The sequence below is a fragment of the Cervus canadensis genome, chromosome 24 (assembly GCF_019320065.1).
Source record: "Cervus canadensis isolate Bull #8, Minnesota chromosome 24, ASM1932006v1, whole genome shotgun sequence".
Classification (NCBI taxonomy): Eukaryota; Metazoa; Chordata; class Mammalia; order Artiodactyla; family Cervidae; genus Cervus; species Cervus canadensis.
The window spans coordinates 19,690,740-19,711,685 of NC_057409.1; the positions used below are offsets into that span (position 1 = coordinate 19,690,740).

The window sequence follows — 20,946 nt, forward strand, 5'->3', positions numbered from 1 at the left end:
AACGAGGCCCAGAGAAGCTAGGCAATTTGTTCAAGGTCAGCATGTGGCAAATTACTCGGTGCGGTGGACCAAGATTAAATCCAATCCCTTCAATCCAAGCTTTTTGTTCTAAACCATGATGCTTCTTATAATCTAATATAGTCCTTGAAGCTTTAAAGAGTGTAACAGGGACTCTAAACCCTTAGGGAGGGATATATATACACATACATATATGTATATATTCATAATGTGTATATATACACGCCCACACACACCCCCACCCATACATGAATACAGGTACACATAGATGCAATTTTGCCCTTGCCATGAACTTTCTCTGTTACGCTCTTTCTAGTATGGCTTTAAGTCCCTGGGCCCACACGTATGGGAACCCTGGGAAGGGTCAGGAACCCTAGTCCAGAGGCACGATGGGTGCTCATCATGGACGGTGAAACACCTGGGGCTTGTGTGAGGCTCAAGAGCAGGTAACAAGCAAAAGTTTGTTCAGAGCAAGTCACGAGACATGTCAGTTCCCAAGGTAAGAAAGAAGGTCTACTGGAAAGGCCTGTTTAATTTATTGGAAATTCTTCAGAAAGCAAAGTTAACATCCTAATAAAATGATTATGAAAATTCAAGCACTGACTCAACAGAGTTATTACTACATAAAATGTTTAGAGTTGAAGTGAAATTGACTGTACTTTCCTCACATTCTGCCAAAAAGCTCTCAAATTTCATCTTTTTAAAACACTATCTACTAATGAAGCAAGGAGAAAAAGCTATTCGAAATAATGGCAAAAAATTCATTTGAATGAACAATTCTAGGTACACTACTAGTGATTTTAACTGGAGGCATTCAAAAGTGAGACACGCCATCCATATTGAGAACAATCAGTATTATTAACAAAGAGACAACAGCACCTGGGATTTTTAGCACAGGCTTAGAAATCCCTAGTGAAGAGGGGGGGGAAAAAAAAAAAAAGCCCTGGCAGCTACACTGACTTCATCTTCAAAGATTTGCTTACTAATCCAACCACATTAGTATCATAAATGATTAAAGAGTTACTAATAAAAATGAGTACAATTCAGCCCAACATCCCACACTGGATCCAAAAGTACCCCTCAGCATATCCAAAATGGAATCAAGTACTTAGAACAGCTCAGCAAGGTCTTGGGGGAGAAAAATCAATATATTTCCTGTGTATCGGTAGTTACTAACTGTATCCCACCCCCTCCTGCTGTACCTCAACTGAAGAGAAGCTAACAGAATCTTCTGAAATGTGAATTTTGGACAATAATTTCAAATTAAAAGAAAGCAAAGCAAGCTCTTTAAATCATTGCATCTGAGAAAGAGACAAAGGTGCAAACATAAAAGGAAGACACCACAGTCCACTAAAAAGGAGCCAAAAAATAATGCAGAAAAGTTGGCAAGAGTCAGTGATGGCCAATCACCTGCGATTTTCATCCAGCACATCCAAGATCTGCTGGTAAGCCCTACGAGTGGAAGACTGGATAAGCGACAAAATGCCACGAGCAGAGGAAAGATTAGCTCCGTCTTCAGGTAACATACGGGGAGGGCAAACCCGGACCTGCGGTGGCGATGGTGTCACACTGTTCACACAAGCACAGCAAATGAAGAGAAAAACACTCACGTCAGATTTTTGTAAAACCCCAGCTCAACATTTTCCCCAAACACCCATATTTTAAAAATTAGCTTAGTTTTCTTGCCCATTTCCCCCACCCTTCATTGTCCCCACAGAGTCAGGCCAAATAAGTTAATAAACATGTTAAATTGTTTCTGTGGTTTTTTTAAAACCCAGCTACCATGAAGCATCTGTAACTGCGTAGCTTTAAGCGTCAAGTTAAACAGACTGAATATGAAAGGACAACTTTAAAAGGGAAGAGAACTACCTCAGAGCAACTGCAGCCCCCGCCTCTGGAGAAACGTGAACCCAAGCCTCTAACAAACAACACGGCACTGCAACTTACAGATGATCAGAAGAGTAAGATAGGGAATTTCAGTAAACAGCTGTCAGGCAAAGTTTACATGCATAAAACGAAAGGGATTCCGTGAAAATGCCAATTTCAAATACTTCACAAAGACAATGAAGCAATTAGTTTATGCCGAGTAAATTTAAAGATGAATCAACGTTTCAGAAAGCTAACAAAAAGCATTTTGATTACTCAATTAAAGCATACATTCCCTGAATACAATGAAAAGGCAAGGATACTTCTTAAATTATCCAGATGGAGGTTAAATGATCATTTTTTGGTTTCTCAGTAACAATAACCTTGGTCATTCTTTTATATGTGAGTTGAAACTTACAATGTCTTTGGTTCCACTTACAGTTTCTCCTAAAAGCTAAGCACATTTCAAAGAAGTGATTTTACAGTTCTAATGTGGATTCTTATTTTCAGAGAACTGTCTAATTTTAGAGCATGATCAGCAATATGAGGTATTTAACTGATTTAAGGACTTGGCATCTGATTTGTTACAATAAGAGAACTATGGGATGTGGGCTCAATAATTTTCTCAGTGTCAGGGCAAGAACATCTTAGACTGAGCCTCATCCTTGCTCATCATATACAGAAGAGTGCAGGTGGAGCAGATAGTGAACAAGTGCAAGAGAAGATTGTTCTAATGAGATGGATGAAACTGGAGCCCATGATACAGAGTGAGTAAGCCAGAAAGATAAACACCAATGCAGTATACTAACGCATATATATGGAATTTAGAAAGATGGTAACGATAACCCTATATGCAAGACAGAAAAAGAGACACAGATGTATAGAACAGACTTTTGGACTCTATGGGAGAAGGCGAGGGTGGGATGATCTGAGAGAACAGCATTGAAACATGTATATTATCAAGTGTGAAACAGATCGCCAGTCCAGGTTGGATGTTGGGGCTGGTGCACTGGGATGACCCAGAGGGATGGGATGGGGAGGGAGGTGGGATGGGGGTTCAGGATGAGGAACACATGTAAATCCATGGCTGATTCATGTCAATGTATGGCAAAAACCATTACAATATTGTAAAGTAATTAGCCTCCAACTAATAAAAATAATTGGGAAAAAATAAAAATAAATTTAAAAAATTTAAAAAAGAGAAAAGATTGTACTTTGATCCGTGTAATTTTTTCTTACTTAATATTTTTGGGAACCACAAAATGAGTGGGATAATTTTTGAAAGGGTAACTGTCATCTAATATTATTCCCAGAGTCCCAGAAAGTTAAAAACGAAATCTTCTCCACAATTATGTGAATAACTTTCAATGTCTTGATGATCCAAAGCAAAAAGTACAAAATACATGAAAACCATGTTTTCCAGTAATCTGTCAGGGCTGATTCACCATATGAATGAGGCCTCATGGTGTCAAGATAAATGCAAGTTTTCAGATGCAAACTCATGGATGGTTACCTGAAACATCTGTCCACAGACTAGGAATCTTCTGGAATATATATAACTTATCAACAACAATAAATATCAACTGATCCATGGTACTCAGCAGAACCCAAACTGGGTATCCAAAAAGAGTAAAAGAAACAGTATATCTGGGACTCAAAGTCTAGGTACTAGGCTTGTACTCAACATTCTCTTCAGGCAGCATAGAGAATACCTGAAGTTCTTGCTCCTTCTAAGAAAACAGACTCAATTCATGTTAGAAAAGTGTCACCAGAGGCAGGAATAAAATGGCCAGTTCTTCATCAACATAAACAGGCATCCATCTGACACTGTTCTCGACAGCAACACCATCATACCTAGCTAAACTGACTTAATCAAGTTTTAAAAGACTATTCAGGACAGTATCTACTGACATAATTGAAGCTTTTGTCTTCATATTCTGGGGCTTACATTGAACACTGCATATACCAATTTGAAACAGTATATAAATGAGCTACCTATATAAAGTCTATAATGATCACTATTTAGAATTATAATATTAAGAGTAAAAATGCCAACAAACTGAATCCAAATCCATGAAAAAGCTTTGATGGATTTTTGCCCATCAAAATTCAAAAGGAAAGAAGGCTTCCTTGGAGAAAACTCACTTTGTCAGAAATAAGCAATAGGAATTGTTTATTTAAATTCTAAAAGTACAAGTGTTTCCTGTCCATACATGGGAAATCAGGTCATCAAGCATAAATTATTTTCAGATTAATTGCAAAGCATTCTTCAGATGGAATGCACGGAAGACTGAGTTTTAAAAAGTCTGTAAGATCACCTTCAATTCTAAGATTCTATGATCATATAAAATTGGAATATGGTATTAAATGGAAAAAAACCATCACAGTCCTCAATGGTAACTTAGTAAGAAAACATATTAACGTAGAAAGATAAAATTAAAATTAAGTCTTCACTAATGCTAGTAAAGATATTTCATCAAAGATTAACATCAAAATCATATTTGGATTTCAGGTTGTTTCTCAAAAGAAAACTTTTTCTCAAAAGTTTCAAAGATTAGTTAAGAAACTTAACTTTTCATAAACAATCTTTCATAAACAGCAAAATCAGAGTAGAAGTACTTCATACACTGATGACCAGTTTGGGCAGTATACGTACAGATTAAATGCCCTTAATGGTTAATCTATTTCTATCTACAGATGAACTGAATGACTAAAGCATAAAATGATCATAGCTACACTAATTAGAAGAAAGAGTCTAGTAATTCTTTCTTTTCAAAGCTTTAAGCAGTCTTGCGAGTCTCTTTAAAAATAAACAAATCTAAGAACAAAAAAAGAATAAGCCCCATGTTAGTGATAGGCCTGATGCTAGCTGGGATGCCCGGCCCTGGTGGCATTAACCGTGACAGCAAACAGTGCTTTCAGAGCTGAGTTTCATCTCTGCCCACCCATCCAAAGTGGAGTGACTTTGGTTTTTTGTTTTGACAGATGAACTCCTATGAAAAATAAGTAAACATATTGCAAAGGTACTGAGATTATTCAAGCAAATGTTACAGTATTAGTGATTTAATAAAAATGCATGTTGACGATAAATTCATCTTAGTAACGTTACAAAACAGCAAAATCTCAGCTTTACCTTTTTCTTTTATAAAAGGAAATTTTGAAGAATGTACTTATGTGTGTCATATTATTTCATTAGTAATAGCTCTTTCTCATGCCTATATGAACTCTTACTATGCGAGTGTTGAATAAACAACACTAGTCAATGTTAGAACTCAAATTTAAATGAAAATTGACTTGGCATAGCTATTATTATAACATAAGTCCAAAGTCAAACACCTCTTTTTTCCACGGGTTTTCATAGGAATAGTGTTTCTCAAACTGCGAGGATAATCTCTTTGATGAGGCTCCAGTCTTTTCCAAAAATATAGTAAAGATAAAACAGTAAGAAAGGGAAGAAAAAAATTTCACTGAATCACAAATTTTGCACCATTTCTCTTGAAATTTTAAATACAGATAAAGTTTTAATTTCTTGCCACTAGGTAATTTACTGGTTCCTAGAAGTATAAGAGAATCAGAATTAAGAGAGAAATCACCGGTTGTCAGAACGGTTTCTGGTACTTGAGAACTACACTAGCTGTTGAATCTTATACTGCATGCCAAAGTTTCCCCTCCCCTTAAGAGGCCAGTCATTCCCATCCCTTGCTGTATCACACACACAGAAAGAGTGGGTTTAATGATCTCACAATATTCTTCCAAAGCTTAATCTTAATATATGGAATTTAAAAAAAAACTTAAATGACTCATTAGACTCCTTTTCTCCTTCTGAGTGAAAATAAACAATAAAAGATAGTGTGCTAAAATTTTTTAAAGATTGAAACCACTGAATCTGATTGAACCGAATCCACAGAGAACTAATATGCCAATGAAAGCAAAATAAAGGAACTAGAAAGGATTTTTGGTATGAATTATTCCATTCTACTTTCACCATTATACTGCAAATCATACATAACTTCCTTAGCTGATCTAGCTTTTTTTTTTTTTAAACAAAGTATATGATAACAGCTTGAGAAATCCTGAAACAGAGGTACTTAAAAGCCAAACAGTAAGAGAATTAGGGCAGTACATGCCAATTACCTGGTGAAATATTAGTGTCACATTAAGCCTGCAAAATTAAAACAACTCCTAATTGTGAAAAGCAGAGCAGACAGATAAAAATCTTACGTGTACTCCGGTGCAGAAATCGGTGCCTGGAACCTTGAAATTTTATTTCTTGGGGCAGAATCTGATCTGTACCACCTTAAATAATAATTATGCTTCTTTTACATATTCAGCTTTTATAACACAAAGAAAAAAGCTAAATACGAATCTACTGATCATTTTTGTGTCAATAACAAGCCCTATTGTCTCTTTGAAAGTAAGTGAGAAAAAAAAAAAAAGAAAGTAAGTGAGAGAACAAGGTCAGCGCTCCTGCTCTTATACCCCTATGGACTTTTATTCCTAAATCCAAGGAATAAAATAAAGTGGAGGCAGGCAAAGGTTCACGCACAATGACACATAATCGGATCAGATCACAGAGAAAAGGCTGAAGTAGGTAAAGACAGGAAGAGTCCAATGATTACTTTGGCAGAGGTAAAATACAGCTGAACCATGTTAATAGCTTCTTCCTTACCACATTACCAGCATTAAATACATAATTTGCTCATTATATAAAAATTTGAAAGTTTATCAAATGTAGATTCTTAAACATGAATACAATTATAAATAATAAAATTAATAGCAGCAGAAGAAAGGGCAAGGTCACACTATCAACAAAAAGATGGTTATCAACAAAAACATGGTTAAGTATCTTACCATGGTAACATACATAACTACCGAAACAAAAAGTATGGTTAAGGAAGGTAAGCATTCTATTGCAAAAAACTGTATAGTTGAATATTCATGCTATTTTTACAACTGAAAATTAAAACATGAGATTCTGTTTCATTAAACATCTAGAATAGCAGTCCCCAACCTTTTTGGCACCAAAGACTGGTTTCATGGAACAAATTTTCCACAGACGGAGGGGCAGGGGCGGGGATTTTCAGGATGATTTAAGCACATTACATTTATTGTGCACTTTATTTCTATTTTGTGGCGATCTCAGGACATTCTGCCTTGACGCTAGGGTTAGTGTTTGTGCTCCTATGAGAATCTAACATCATCACCGATCTGACAGGAGGTGGAGCTCAGGCTGTAATGTGACCGATGGGAAGTGGCTGTAAATACAGATGAAACTTTGCAGGCTTGCTCACTTCCTGCTGTGTGGCCTGGTTCCTAACAGGCCACGGCCAAGTACTGGTTCCTGGCCTGGGGACTGGGGTACCCCTGATCTAGAAAATGCCTTTCAAGGGACTTAAAGAAACAAAGAACTCAAATATTAGCTAACTTTGTTCATCTTTTTTTTTGTTTGTTTTGTTTTTTTTTTGTTGTTCATCTTTTCTGAGGAACTTTCATCACTGGTAACTGCAAAAGTATCTATGAACTAGTCATTTACTCTAGCTCATGCTTCACAAGCCTGGTTTTTATGTATTACAGAGCAGAGCCGTTTCCTCTCTTGTCAACTGAACTTAGCTATCAGTAATATATACTTTGTGGGGGAAAAAATCAAAAGTGATGCTATAGTAAAATAGTCCTATTTTTATTTCATTATGGGAAATTTCAAAGTAATCATGGACTAAATAAAAAGCAATATCTTTATATAACAGGAAAGTTAATTAGAAACTTTTGGTGCCCTCAAAAATATTACAAATAGAAAATAACAGAAGCCTTTAGGTCTATGTTTAATCATTCTGAGAGGGTTCTAAACATCAAGAAGCTACCTTCACCATAAATTAGGTAGTCTTTTCACCACTTGTGTAACATATTTTAACACAGTCTAGAAAAAGGAATTCCATGGACTGGCTATCACTGCCAGCCATGGGCCTGCAGGAAAACATAAAATTATCACAAAAAAATTCATTATTAAAAATGGCTGAACCTTTCAGATAAGCCTTCCCTGAAGAAGACATATATTCTTTCAAACTTCCTATCTTCCTATATAATGCTTCAGAATAACTGTAACTACTTTAGGAGGCATTTCAAGATTCCCCAAGAAATGAAAACAGTTACAGTTCTCCTTTGCACCTAATGCAAAAAAAGAGAGACTCAATCCCCATCAAAGTCCCTCTTGCATCCCTATATTCTTTAGTCAAGCCCAGGTTAAAACTTCACACAGTTTACTACAAATGGCATAATTGTACTGTGTGGTATTTTCCATGTAAGTTTAAATGTTTTGCTTTTTATCTAGATTTGCAAGCTGTGAGAGACATTATCACCCCCTGATTCTTTCTTAGTTCCCAGAGAGATTAACGTGATGTCTGACATCAAATCAGGTTCATGATAAATGATCTCACGAAAGTTGAAAATTTAATGAGGAAGAAACAGCAATTTATATAATTTAAATCACCAATGGCTCTGAGACTTAAAAAATTCTGACCAGTTTTTAAAGGGATATTTTATTTTAAAACACCAATCAATTTTAGTAAAACAACAAAAATCACTTGTCCAATTTAAAACATCTTATGGTAGGGATAGCTTTTAAGATCAGGGTATGATAACATAATCAAATGAGAAAGAAAGGTTTACACAAATAGTCCTTTAAACAATGTACTTAAATTTTTAGAAAATGAGAAGGATCTAAGAATTCTGTCACTCAGTAGGAAGAGAGCTAAAAAAATAATCCTGGAAAGCAAAAACAATGCCATTTGGTTATGCTATATTCTTTACCATGGCTCAATAGAAGCAGAGCCGACTAGTCCTTTTACAACCTAATCACAAATTAAGTAACCTGAAAATGAAGATGTTTCCTTAACAAAGTGTTTTTATGCTTTATTTTGTTTCTTTCCCCAAATTTAAGGTTATGAAGAGTACTACAAAAATACAAAACTGATGTAAACGTATTACATGATAAACTGCAAACACTATTAGAAGTAAATGACTTTTTTCTTCAGGTTCTTAGGTATAAAACATACACTTCATCCTTTTTTTCTTTTTAAATACTTGAGAGTAAGTAAATCATTTAGAAAAGGATGGGACAGGCAATGTATAGAGACAACTTATGAATGAGATACAATGCTTAGTGGTTCTACTCACATGGAATCAGTTTTGACCAGCTGTCCGTTTTGGCGAACAGCATTTTCACTCATAGAGCGTTCTCTTTTTAGCCGGCCAACTGCACGGATCTGTTAGGCACAAAGAAAGGGAAAGGAACAGAAAATATTCTTAGTAGTCTAGTAGTTGCTTAGCATCAAAAGGACCTTAATCTAAGGCTACTCACAAAATTAAGAAAGAACACAACCATGAATTGCTACTTGGTGTGTGTATTATATGCAGGGCATGTTAAGAAAAAAACCTCTGCTTACTATAATGCGGATAAACTTCGGAATGCTTATCTTCTTTATGAAAATAGTGACTTCCAGTTGCTTTTTAAGTCTCAATCTTACCTGGTACAATTATTAATATTTTTACTTATTATAATTATGCAATAAACTTATTCAGTTCAGTTCAGTTGCGTCCGACTCTTTGCGACCCCATGAACCACAGCACGCCAGGCCTCCCTGTCCATCACCAAGTCCAGAGTTTACCCAAACTCATGTCCATTGAGTCGGTGATGCCATCCAACCATCTCATTCTCTGTTGTCCCCTTCTTCTCCTGCCCTCAATCTTTCCCAGCATCAGTACTTACATTACTTACCAATAATTCACAACAGCTTTTAAAAGCACTTACACTATAGGAAATGGGATATATTTGTAAATATTACAAATAAGGTTTCTGAGGTTAAAACAAACTCAGATTAGATATTTGAAAACTAAAAAAATCTTACACGCTTAAAAGTTTTAGCATTCTAGAAATAGCTACAATCTTCCACCTTACATGCTCTTCTTACAAAATGTTATCATTGATCGCTTTCCATTAAAGAGATGGAATTAAAGGATGAATCTACGTTTCCTTCCCTTGAAATTAGGTGGGCTAGCGACTGCTACAGAGATGATAAATGTGACTTCTGAGGTTAAGTGAGAAACAACACTAAGGCTTCTGCTTTCTTTCCCTTTCATTGTTTGGAACAACAGCACCAAGACCCAAGCGGCCAGACAGAAAGGCCATGTACCGTTATGCCAGTCAACAATCCTGGCCGAGGTCTACACAATAGCTAGAATCAACTGACCTATGAGTGAGTAAGCCTTCAGATGACTACAGCCTCAAGCTGTTGAGTCATCCCGAGCCTTTGAGACTTCCTGGCCTAGGCCCAGATAATATACGACAAAAACAAGCTTTCCCCACTATGTTTGATGCAAATACCTCACCCAAAAAATCCATGAGCAAAATAAGCAATTTCTTTCTATTTCAAGCCACCAACTTTAGGGTGGTTTAATGGGCAGCAGGAGATAAGTGGGGCTTCCCTGGTGGCTTAGACAGTAAAGAATCTGCCTGCAATGTGGGAGCCCAGGTTCGATCCCTGGTTTGGGAAGATCCCCTGGAGAAGGAAATGGCAACCTACTCCAGTATTTTGCCTGGAGAATTCCATTGACAGAGGAGCCTGGCAAGCTACAGTCCATGGGAATCACAAAGAGTCAGACACGACTGAGTGACTAACACACATACGCACACAGGAGATAACAAACAATGGTAATCATGAACTTTTCTGCTTAAAAATATATTTTTTTTTTTACTGGAAACACCTGTGGCAACTTAATGGTTAAAAAAAAATTTAGATTTTATTGTAAATGACAACTGGTGTGTGAACCAACAGACTTGAAGATTAACATTCTCAAAAATGCAAACCCAGTATCCATTAATGCTGGTAAAAAAGACTTGGGACTAGATCACCAGGGTATAAGCACCATCAGAGCAGAAAAAATCCTGTATTTCATGCCAATAAAACTTAAAATCATACTAAGTGGCACATAACTTCAAAGTGTGGCTTAGATTTGGTTATGATTATGAACCACTTATCTATCTGAACAAAAGAAAAAAAAAAAACAGAAAAGGAGTTGGCTTGGAGCCTACTGCAAGAGTTCTTTACAGTTAAACCAAAAGTCAAAATCACTTGAAGGTATTTATATATAAAAACGAATCCTGGACAAATCAATGTCCATGAGGCCTTTGTTTACTGGTTCTCCAGATTTATTCAGATCTTATCTCTCCCTCAAGAATCTGCTCAGATTCCTTAGTATTTTCCCCTATAATGGTCCGTTTTATTTTTTTTTCGTATAATTTTGAAAAGTTATACTCTATAGTTATTACAGAATACTGACTATATTCCCTGCGTTGTACAATACATCCTGGTAGCCTATCTTACACCCAATAGTTTGTACCTCCCACTCCCCAATTCTTAATGCCGACCCCTCCACTAATAACCTCTAGTTTATTCTGTGTCTGTGAGTCTGCTGCTTTTCTGTTATGGTCACTAGTTTGTTGCATGTTTTAGATTCCCCATATAAGTAATATCATATAGTATTTGTCTTTCTCTGACTCATTTCACTTAGCCTTATACCCTTCAAGTCCATCCATGCTGATGTAAATGGCAAAATTTCATTCTTTTTATGGCTGAGTAGTATTCCATTGTATTTGTGTGTTTCTCTGTGTGTATCTCACATTTTCTTTATCCATTTATCTGTTGATAAGACACTTATTTCCATATTTTTTTGCCAGAGGATGCTAACTTTCATAACAATGATATTTGTACCTATTGATCTTTTAACATCAATTAGAACCATGTGCTAAACATACTATACATATTATTATACCTAATTCTCTCAATAATCTTATGTACTTGGCATTATTCTTTATTTTAGAGATGAGCCTTGCCTTGGAACAGTTAAACAACTAGATGAAAGCTATGTGGTTAGTAAGCAGCAAAGTAGGCCCTCAAAATTAAGACTAATTCTCAGGCTCAGTTTTTCGCTTCAGTGCTATACACTTTGGACATTTATCACATTTGACTAAATATCACAATTACTGCAGGAGTAAACCTCACACAGGCTTAGAATCTAGGTCTACTGAGGGAAATCTTGGTAAAAAATTTTCTATCACTCATCCTTAATCATTCAGAAAAAAGGGGGTGATTTACAAAAATGTAAGTGCCACTTATTTATTATTTTAAAATAAAATATTATTTTAATTAAAAAATGGTCACTCATGACAGTGCTCAGCTTGTTTTCAGGCTGGTTATTCACACCAAGCAGTGTCTAAAACAGTGGGATCATGAAGATCAGAAGGCAAACAAAACTAAAGGAATATCAAAGGGATGGTTTCTCTTCTGGCAGAATTCTCATTCCAAGACAGTATTATTCACAGCCGTCAGGGTCTTTCCCTCACTCAGACCACTGTGAAGGAAGCGTGTCTCGCTGCACTGTCTTACACAAAAGCTCAGAAGATGTCTGTTAAATACAGTCCTGCAAGCACCTCGGGCCTTTTCATCATGTGAAGACTCAAATTTGGTACTTTTCATCAAGCAAATATATGGAATGTCTAAACTGGCACCTCTAAGTGTATTATCTGAGTCACCTCAGCAAAAACTTCCAGCCTAAGAAAAGGCTATACCTAGTACCGGGAAACTGCACTCCTGTAGGTTATGTGCATGATGTACTCTCTTAGGAAGGACTATATGAAAGATGAAAGACAAAGGCAGTTTCATTATCAATAAAAACTTATCTTTGCATATTGTCTTTTATTAGAATCATGACAACACAGGAATTCAGGAATTAAAATGAAGTTGCAACTACAGAAATCACAGCAAAGGAATTTTACAAGACTGGCCCTAAATCAACAGCAAAGGCAAAATCTGAACTTTGCTACTAACATCTTTTTTTTTTTGCTACTAACATCTTATTAGTCCCTATACTGCCATATTTAGGTCAAAAGGGCTAGTAACCTTACAAAACACAATAACTCAGTAGAAACTTTGGAGCAAGCAAGAGAATAGGTAGTGTCAAGGGGAAAAAAGAGCTTTTGCCAACTGCCAGACAGCTTTTATAACAAAGTGATGTGTTAATTTTTTCCCATGCTAAACTTCCCCAAATTTTTGCTAAAAGTGACTCCTAGCCATAAAAGCTCTTCCTTCAAGATCCCATGATTGTTAATGCCTTCCACAAAACTGTCATTTTCCTGAAATATAATATTTAAATTAAAAAAAAAAAAGCACAGTATCTTATTCCGAGTATCTATAAACCAGAATTTATAGCAATCCATGGCCCATGCAGAAGGGTATCATTACGTATTGCTAATGACAGGATTTATAGGCTCTTGCCTCTTTAACTTTTGCAGTTGTCTATGTTATTTCCAGTTCAGATGCTGTTAAAGCTCCAGTACTTACTTCTTCGTTTTGAGGGGTTGGAGCAGGTCTTTCTAAATCCAGAAAATCTAGCGGCCTTTCACTCAGTGTAAGCACACGAGGTGGTGTTTTTAGAGCCAGAGGCTTAAAGGGAGTTGACTGTATAAGGTCAAGATCTGCTGGTCTTGAAAATGGAATGTCTTCATTATTTCCTGAGAGTAAAAACAATACAGAGAAGGGAGGTTTTTAAAAAGATACTGGTTTTATTCAAATGTATTTGCCACTACACACCCACCAGGAATAGCTAAAATTAAAAAGGCTAACAATACAAAGTGCTGGCAAGGATGCAGAGCAAATGGAGCTTTCATATGTCACTGATGGGAACATAGCAGGGTACAATCAATTTCAAAAATAGTTTGACAGCTGTTCATAAAGTTAAAAGTTAGAACTTATAATGTGATCTAGCAACTTGTTCCTAAGAGATATGAAAACATGTGTCTTCATAGCAGCTTTATTCTTAATAGCACTAAAAAAGGAACAACTCAAATGTCCACCAACAAGTGAATATATAAACTAATTGTGGTATATCCACACAGTGGGATATTAGAAATAAAATGGAAGAACAATCGATACAAGCAATAATATGGAAGACTCTCAAAAACTTAACACTACGCAAAAGAAGCCAGACCCAAGAGTATATAATATAGTGCTATCATTCTATTCATACAAAACTCTGGGAAAGATAAATCTGATCTCTGGTTATAAAAAGGAGATTATGGTTGCCTGGAATTGAGGGGTAAGAACTGAATAAAAAACCATTCGGGGTGGGATTATGAAAAGTTCTATATCTGGACTGTGGTAGAGGTTACACAGGAGTATACTTTTGTCAAAAATCATCAGGCTATACACTTAAAATTACACACATTTTATGTATGCAAATCATACTTCAATAATTAGCTGAACTATTAACAAATACTATTTGAAATTTCAGACTATGGTAATTAATAAACTTTTTGAAGAAAATGTAAAGCTGCACCTCTCAATCCCTTTTCTGTGTGCTCAGTTGCTCAGTCGTGTCCGACTCTTTGCGACTCCATGGACTACAGCCTGTCAGGCTCCTCTGTCCACAGAATTTTCCAGGCAACAATACTGGAGTGGGCCCCAATCCTTTTTCTAAATCTTTCGAAAACTTCCCAAAGTTTTCATAAAAATAGATAAAATAAAGGTTTATCAGACAACTTTATAAACAAATATAAAATACCTGCTACCACAATTCTCTCTGGAACTTGCATGATCACACTAGCGTTTGAAACTCCTTCTTGAAATCCTTGCTCCAGGTCAGCGTTTGGTGGTGCTACCTTTAATTTTTCCGGGACCCTCATTCGCTGACTAATACCTTCGGTGTATTCCATTTCATACTGAATTCGACTAATTTCCGCCATCTCAGCAGCAGTGGGAGAAGGAAAAGCGGCCCCACTCACTCTGTGGGCAAAAAATTTACAGAACGGGGTGAATGAGTGCTAAAATGCAGTCTTCTCTATGTAGTGAGTTAGAAGACAATACCTTTTAGAAAAAGCACAAGAAGACTTCTCGTTTGTGAGTACTGAACACATACAAAGGAAAAATACAAGATGGAAGAAAACGCTTTTCTCAACATAATACCATCCCACTTAGTTGAAGTTGCACCTTGAGGTTATTATTTAGGAGCAAATTTTTAAAATTTGTGTATAACTACAACATGAATATGCACATACATACACTCTCCTCCTCGTTGCATAAACAGATAGGCATGCTGCTTATAAATAAAAACTGCTGAAAATAAAACTCAAATAGAAATTTCCTAGTGAATTATTTGAAGGGAAGCTGCTAGGACTTTATAAAAATGAAATTAGAAACTGCTATCATGCATGGAAAAAATAAAACTTTTTTATGATGAAAATCAGATTCAGAAGGTAAATAACGTTAATTCTAAATTTACTAAAAGAGAAGCAACCCCCTGAGTTTCACAAAATACAAATTAAAACTTCTCTTACTGAATTTATACCTGATGACTGAGATGAAATTTTGAAAATCAAATAAAGAATATACATTAATAAATCCTTAATGTATGCATTCATTTTGAGGGACCATAGTGTGAAAAGTTCACACTATTCATCATTTGTACTGAATATCATATTTGCATGTATATTTTTAAAAAACATGACATGCCTTCAAAGGGAAAGGCAAAACATATGCACTGCAAAATCTTCTAATTAGAGAAGAATCCATGCTCCAAGGAAAGGCAGCAGAAAGGAAGTTGCCAGAGATAAAAAATGTTGATCAAAATGTAAAAGATGATTAGCCCGTGGGCAATCAGCTTTAAAGCCATTATGTCTCAAGCCTATAATACCAGCTCAACTGAATAAAACGTCACTGACCTTCCTAGTGATGTGTCATTGCTTGTTCTTTTACTCATTTTTAATACAGTAAATACACGTCTATAAAAGCTATTAAAATACTGCTACCCTGGAGTTGTTTACTTTACACAACAATTCCCCTACAGATCTGAACTTTTTTGAAGGTGTACATAACAACACGGACACTGCTTTTCCAGCTGTAAAAAAGAAAGAATAAAAATCAGTATTTCAACAATTCATTTCATATGAAAACTATGAATCAAAGTAAATATCTACTTAAAATTATTTTGGGATTTCAACCAAAACCAATCTTCAAATCTCTCCTAAAAAGAGTTCTTCTCTACCTCAAAAATGACAAGGGCCATTTTAGGCATAGTCACTAGACTATGATTTTGCAAACAGGGTCAAGAAAAGCTAATCAAACATATATGCAAATGGGAAGTCAGATTAGAAGAAAATATTTTGTCACAAAATTCCTCTAAGTATTATATTCTGAAGGGGGGGAAATCTTTTTCTTTTTTAGACTAAGTAAAAATGAAGAAATCACAAAGATAATGTAAAGGGCAGAAAGATGTATTTGTGGTAACTTAATATTTGATGTATAAGTAATGATTTCTTTAAAAGCAAATAACTTTGAAAGCTAAATTACACTAAGTTTTCAGTGAAAGATATTATATTTAAGTCAAGGTCAATAAAAATTAAAGACAATAAAAAAATTAAGGAGTATAAATTTAAGTCACAGTGGGGACATTTCTTAAAACTCCATGTCAGAGACACATCACACATCTCAAACTCCACGTCACTGACATGCTTTGGAGAGTTCTTAGAGGTTGGTTAAGGGGTTAAACCCTGACAATTGGTAATTATGACTTCTAACTTGCACCTTTTATTCTTTACCAAAATGTGTGAATTTTAAGGATCTGGCATGCAAATGGTTTAAAGACTAACACAACGGACCCAAAAGAGAAAATTTTTACTCACAAATGTGTACCAATTACTGCTTGCTCTTTGGCATTATCTGCTTCTGTGCTTCATATTAAATCCATTAACTTGCCTCAGTACTCACGTGCTGGATTTAGAGCCACTTTTGTCCCTGGGGGAGAAAAAAAACGGAGCTAACTGAAAAACTAGATGATACTGACATCAGAGATTCATTGCTGGAAATCCTCTGAATGATGAAAGCCACTAAAGATGCATAGCCTTACATTTAAAAAAACCACTAAAATAAATAAAGAAAAAAATGAACAAACTTCCCACCAATTTTAGGCCTGGAGACAGAGCCCTACAACCATTCACTAGTTAACGCAAGATAAAAGATTATTGTTTCTGATTTGAATTTAGAAAAACATAGCTGATGAAATATATATATGTTTAACAGAATCTTAATACTTAGGCATGTATGTGTGTATATATACATAAACAAATTAAGAAGAAACAAATGCACTGGCGAAATTTTCATCCAGCCACTTTCATTCAGTATTTATTTATTTATTTTTTTTTGTCATACATTGATATGAATCAGCCATAGATTTACACGTATTCCCCATCATTCAGTATTTAATTTCATTCATAACTTTAATTCAGTATTTAATTTGAACCAGTAACACATGCACATGGTACAAAGTACACAAGATGATACAGAACAATGAAGTGTCCCACTGATCCTATACTATGTAACAACTCAGATCCCCAGAGGTAGCCTCTCATCAATTTCTGTGCATCATTCTAAATAAGAAATGAGATACCCTTCTTATACTTACATATACATGTACCTGAAGCACAGTAAAAGCTTGTATTTGGAAATAACATTGAAAGAGACACTTCAAAAGGAGTACAGCCTTAAGACATTATAAACTGAAATTTTATAATAATAAACAAGGGATGCAAATTGCTAGAACAGTATCTCCCCAAAATGTGCTATTCTCCTCACTCCATTTACTACTTTTCAACCTTCGTATTAACTTTCCACTACTACATACCAGGGGTCTCAACGTTTCATTATACAGCAACATCTTTGCTTACAAGACTTTCTGAGTTTGTAAAGTATCATGGATTTAAATCACCAAAGATGGACACTGAAAAGACAACTTCTAGAAAAAGCCAAATTCTCCTGTAGCCAATCTGAACTACTTACAAGGTAGATTAAACTTTTCTACTAAGATTTAACATTTTACTATTCCAATTACTGGCTTTTCTGCTTAAGTAAATTAGATCAAAATCTCTTTTTTTCTCTCTCTCATTAGACTATGACATTTTTGGTAGTATCTTTCAGCAAAAAAGAAAATAAATTTCTCATCTGGAGTTAAGACATTAACTCCAGTTTTGTCACTTACAATCTATTAGGTACATGAGTCTCTGTGATATAACTAAAGAGACAAAATCCTTTAATGTACACATACAAAAACAGGTAACAAAAACATAACTCTTAAAAAACCCCTCACCTGCAAACCACCTAGTCAAGTCACATCCACTTTCTTGTGATGGAAAGTGTCCCCAATTTGGGGAATGAATCAAGCTTTACCTTCTCATTTTCTATATTAGAATGCTGGGATCGAAAGACACAGCCCAGGAAGTCACAGAAAGAACTTGGGTCAAATTGATTGTGGTTACAAAGATTTCTATAATTCCCCAAATACTAAAAAAAATGTCAGGTTGTTTGTCACTTATTGTGTGGACCTAGTTCAAGGCTTTTATACCGGTCACCCTATTTCAGTTCTCTTTTCAAGCATCTATACTTGAAGAATCCGTCTGCAATCTGGGAGCCCTGGGTTCGATTCCTGGGTTGGGAAGATCCCCTGGAGAAAGGAACGGGCTACTCACTCCAGTATTCTGGCCTGGTGAATTCCATGGACTAGTCCATGGGGTCGCAAAGAGTTGGACATGACTGATTGACTTTCACTTTCATATTTAAATAATGGGTGTATAAGAAAATCACAGCGTAGTAACCCAGGATTCATTTTTATTTTTAAAGAAAAGTCACTGAAAAGTTGGGAAAATACCAGTTAACGAATTTTAAAATAAGGCTATCAATCCACAGAAAACAAGTTTCAACACCACAAGGGAAGACAGTAACCGCTAAACTTTGTAATCATAAAATGCGGTAGCCCTATCAGACAGGAAGGGATAGAAAACACAATTTCCTTTGGGAAAAAAAACAAAAGAGCAAAACCAACTCACAAGTGCTTGCAACCAAAAAGATAGCAGGTCCTACACACAATTTAATTACACGGGCAGAGACTCCGAGGTACAACTAAATCGTTTCAATTCTCTCCGAAATCTATTTTCCTAAGGGTTTTTCCTTTGGGATCTCATTAGGTGATGCAATCAACACCGAAAGAAATGTTTTTTCCATCTAGGGAGAGAAAACATTTAAGATCCTTCAGTTAAAGTCTCTCTGTGGGGTGAGAGGCCTGTATACAACTGGTTCTATATTTGAAACAAAGGCGCTAAGGCTTTCTATCTTCTGCAACTAAAAGACGCCACCACTTTTGAAAGGGTTCTCCTCCCTCGAGAATGCCTCTCGTAGGAGGCAGCCAGGGGTTTTCTTCTACCACAGAAGGGGAACTCGTCCTGCAGACGAAGAAGGTCACACGCTGACGGAAGGTGAATCCGAGCTTTCTCCAGTTTCCAGCTCCTGGAAGGAAACGCTGGACCATCTCCCGACATCCACACCTGCAGCAAGGATGCTTCCTAATCAGCGCGACCAGGGGCCTCCCCGGGGCGCCTGGGCTTCCAACAAGGCCTTTCTTTTCCAACACGTCCCGCCTCCCCACACACAAAGTAAAAGCAAAAACAAACCAAAAACCACTTTCAAAGAGACAGGCGGCAGGTTCAAGGTCATACTGGAAGGTACCAGGACCTTGGCTGGGAAGCATGAGAGGAGACTACCACTCAAGCCTCGCTTGAAGCTCTCAGGACGCCCTTACGGTTTCCCACGCCAGAAACTATTTTCTACGTGGAAAACTCAATTTTTCGACCAAACGAAGGCACAGAACTAAAGCGGAAAAGGTTAGCCCCAGGACGATTGCAGCAGGGTGCGCGGCTCTCCCGTGCTTTCCTCAGACTCTAAAGGGGGGAGCAACGCCCCGAGGAGGAGGAAAGGTCAGGGTTGAAGCGGGGAGGCCACTGGGGAAGGCCAAGACTGCACCACGGACCGGCTGGCGTCCCAGCCGGTCCCTCCATCGCCGGAGGATCCGGGCCGCGGCGCTAGGCCCCGCATACGGCTCGGGCCCCGGGTCCCGGGTCGGGAAGACGTCAGCACTCACCCCTGGGCCCGCTGGAGGGTCCCCGGCGAGGGCCGCCGCCCGCCGGCTCCCGGGGTGCTCGGGTGGGCGGTCTCAGAGGCCGTTGGCCGAGCGCACGGAGGCGCCCGGGCAAATCACCGGCCGGAGACGCCCGCAGCGGGCGGGGAGAGAAAGAGAGACGCGAGAACGCCCGGGACTGGTCCCTTCCGGGAGCTGTAGTTGAGACAGGTTCGTGGTCATGTGACGCGAGGAAGGGCGGACGTAAGACCCAAGCAGAGGAGCGGGGCTGTGCGACGGCGATTCCGCGACATCTTTGTTGTGGGCAAAGTGCGCCCACCGCATCTCGTGTTTAAAAGGTAAACCTTCGGTAGCTAGTTAAATACTTAGATTTCAGGACTGTCCGCATCAAAATCAGGACTGGTGTGAGGCCTAATAATCTGCATATTTCGCTAGCTCTGCACGTGATTCTTAAACACTATACTCCAATTTTGACGATTTTCCAAGCCCTCTGTGTCGTCCTTAACCCTGACCTGCTTTACTAACCTGGTTTCACAGTAGTTAGAAACCCTGTTTAGTTTCCAAGAGATGTTTGCTGTCTAACCATTTAAAGTGAAAGTGAAGTCGCTCAGTCGTGTCCGATTCTTTGCGACCCCATAGACAGCAACCCACCAGGCTCCCCCATCCTTGGGATTCTCCAGGCAAGAACACTGGAGTGGGTTGCCATTTCCTTCTCCAATGCATGAAAGTGAAAAATGAAAGTGAAGTCGCTCAGTCGTGTCCGACTCTTCGCGACCCCATGGACTGCAGCCTACCAGGCTCCTCCGTCCATGGGATTTTCTCAAAAAACCTAAAGAGGGTAGTATTTATCTGAATGGTTAAATTGAGCCTGGTCTGAGGAGGCCTTGCAAATAGCTGAGAAAATAAGAAAAGTAAAAAGCAAAAGAAAAAAGGAAAGATATGCCCATCTGAACACGGAGTTCCAAAGAATAGCAAGGAGAGATAAGAAAGCCTTCCTAAGTGAACATGCAAAAAAATAGGGGAAAACAATAGAATGGGAAAGACTAGAGATCT

The 20,946-nt window shown here is 37.4% G+C and overlaps 1 protein-coding gene across 19 annotated transcripts in view; it reads right to left on the minus strand.

Annotated features, from left to right (window-relative positions):
* Positions 1-20,034, minus strand: part of MFF (mitochondrial fission factor) — a 28,604-nt gene extending 8,570 nt beyond the window's left edge. For 3 of the 19 annotated variants that reach the window (XM_043445292.1, XM_043445282.1, XM_043445280.1), the window contains exons 1-9: positions 19,897-20,034; positions 16,613-16,724; positions 15,653-15,828; positions 14,497-14,717; positions 13,278-13,447; positions 9,055-9,143; positions 6,106-6,180; positions 5,221-5,295; positions 1,429-1,587 (exon numbers count right to left, since the gene is read on the minus strand). In XM_043445292.1, the coding sequence (XP_043301227.1) occupies positions 1,429-1,587; positions 5,221-5,295; positions 6,106-6,180; positions 9,055-9,143; positions 13,278-13,447; positions 14,497-14,717; positions 15,653-15,690 (827 nt within the window). In that variant the 5' untranslated portion in view covers positions 15,691-15,828; positions 16,613-16,724; positions 19,897-20,034. Of the gene's footprint in view, positions 1-1,428; positions 1,588-5,220; positions 5,296-6,105; positions 6,181-9,054; positions 9,144-13,277; positions 13,448-14,496; positions 14,718-15,652; positions 15,829-16,612; positions 16,725-18,808; positions 18,984-19,896 lie in introns of all 19 variants that reach the window. The other 16 variants (XM_043445297.1, XM_043445295.1, XM_043445294.1 and 13 more) reach the window with 12 other exon arrangements.
* Between the last annotated feature and the right edge of the window lie 912 nt (positions 20,035-20,946).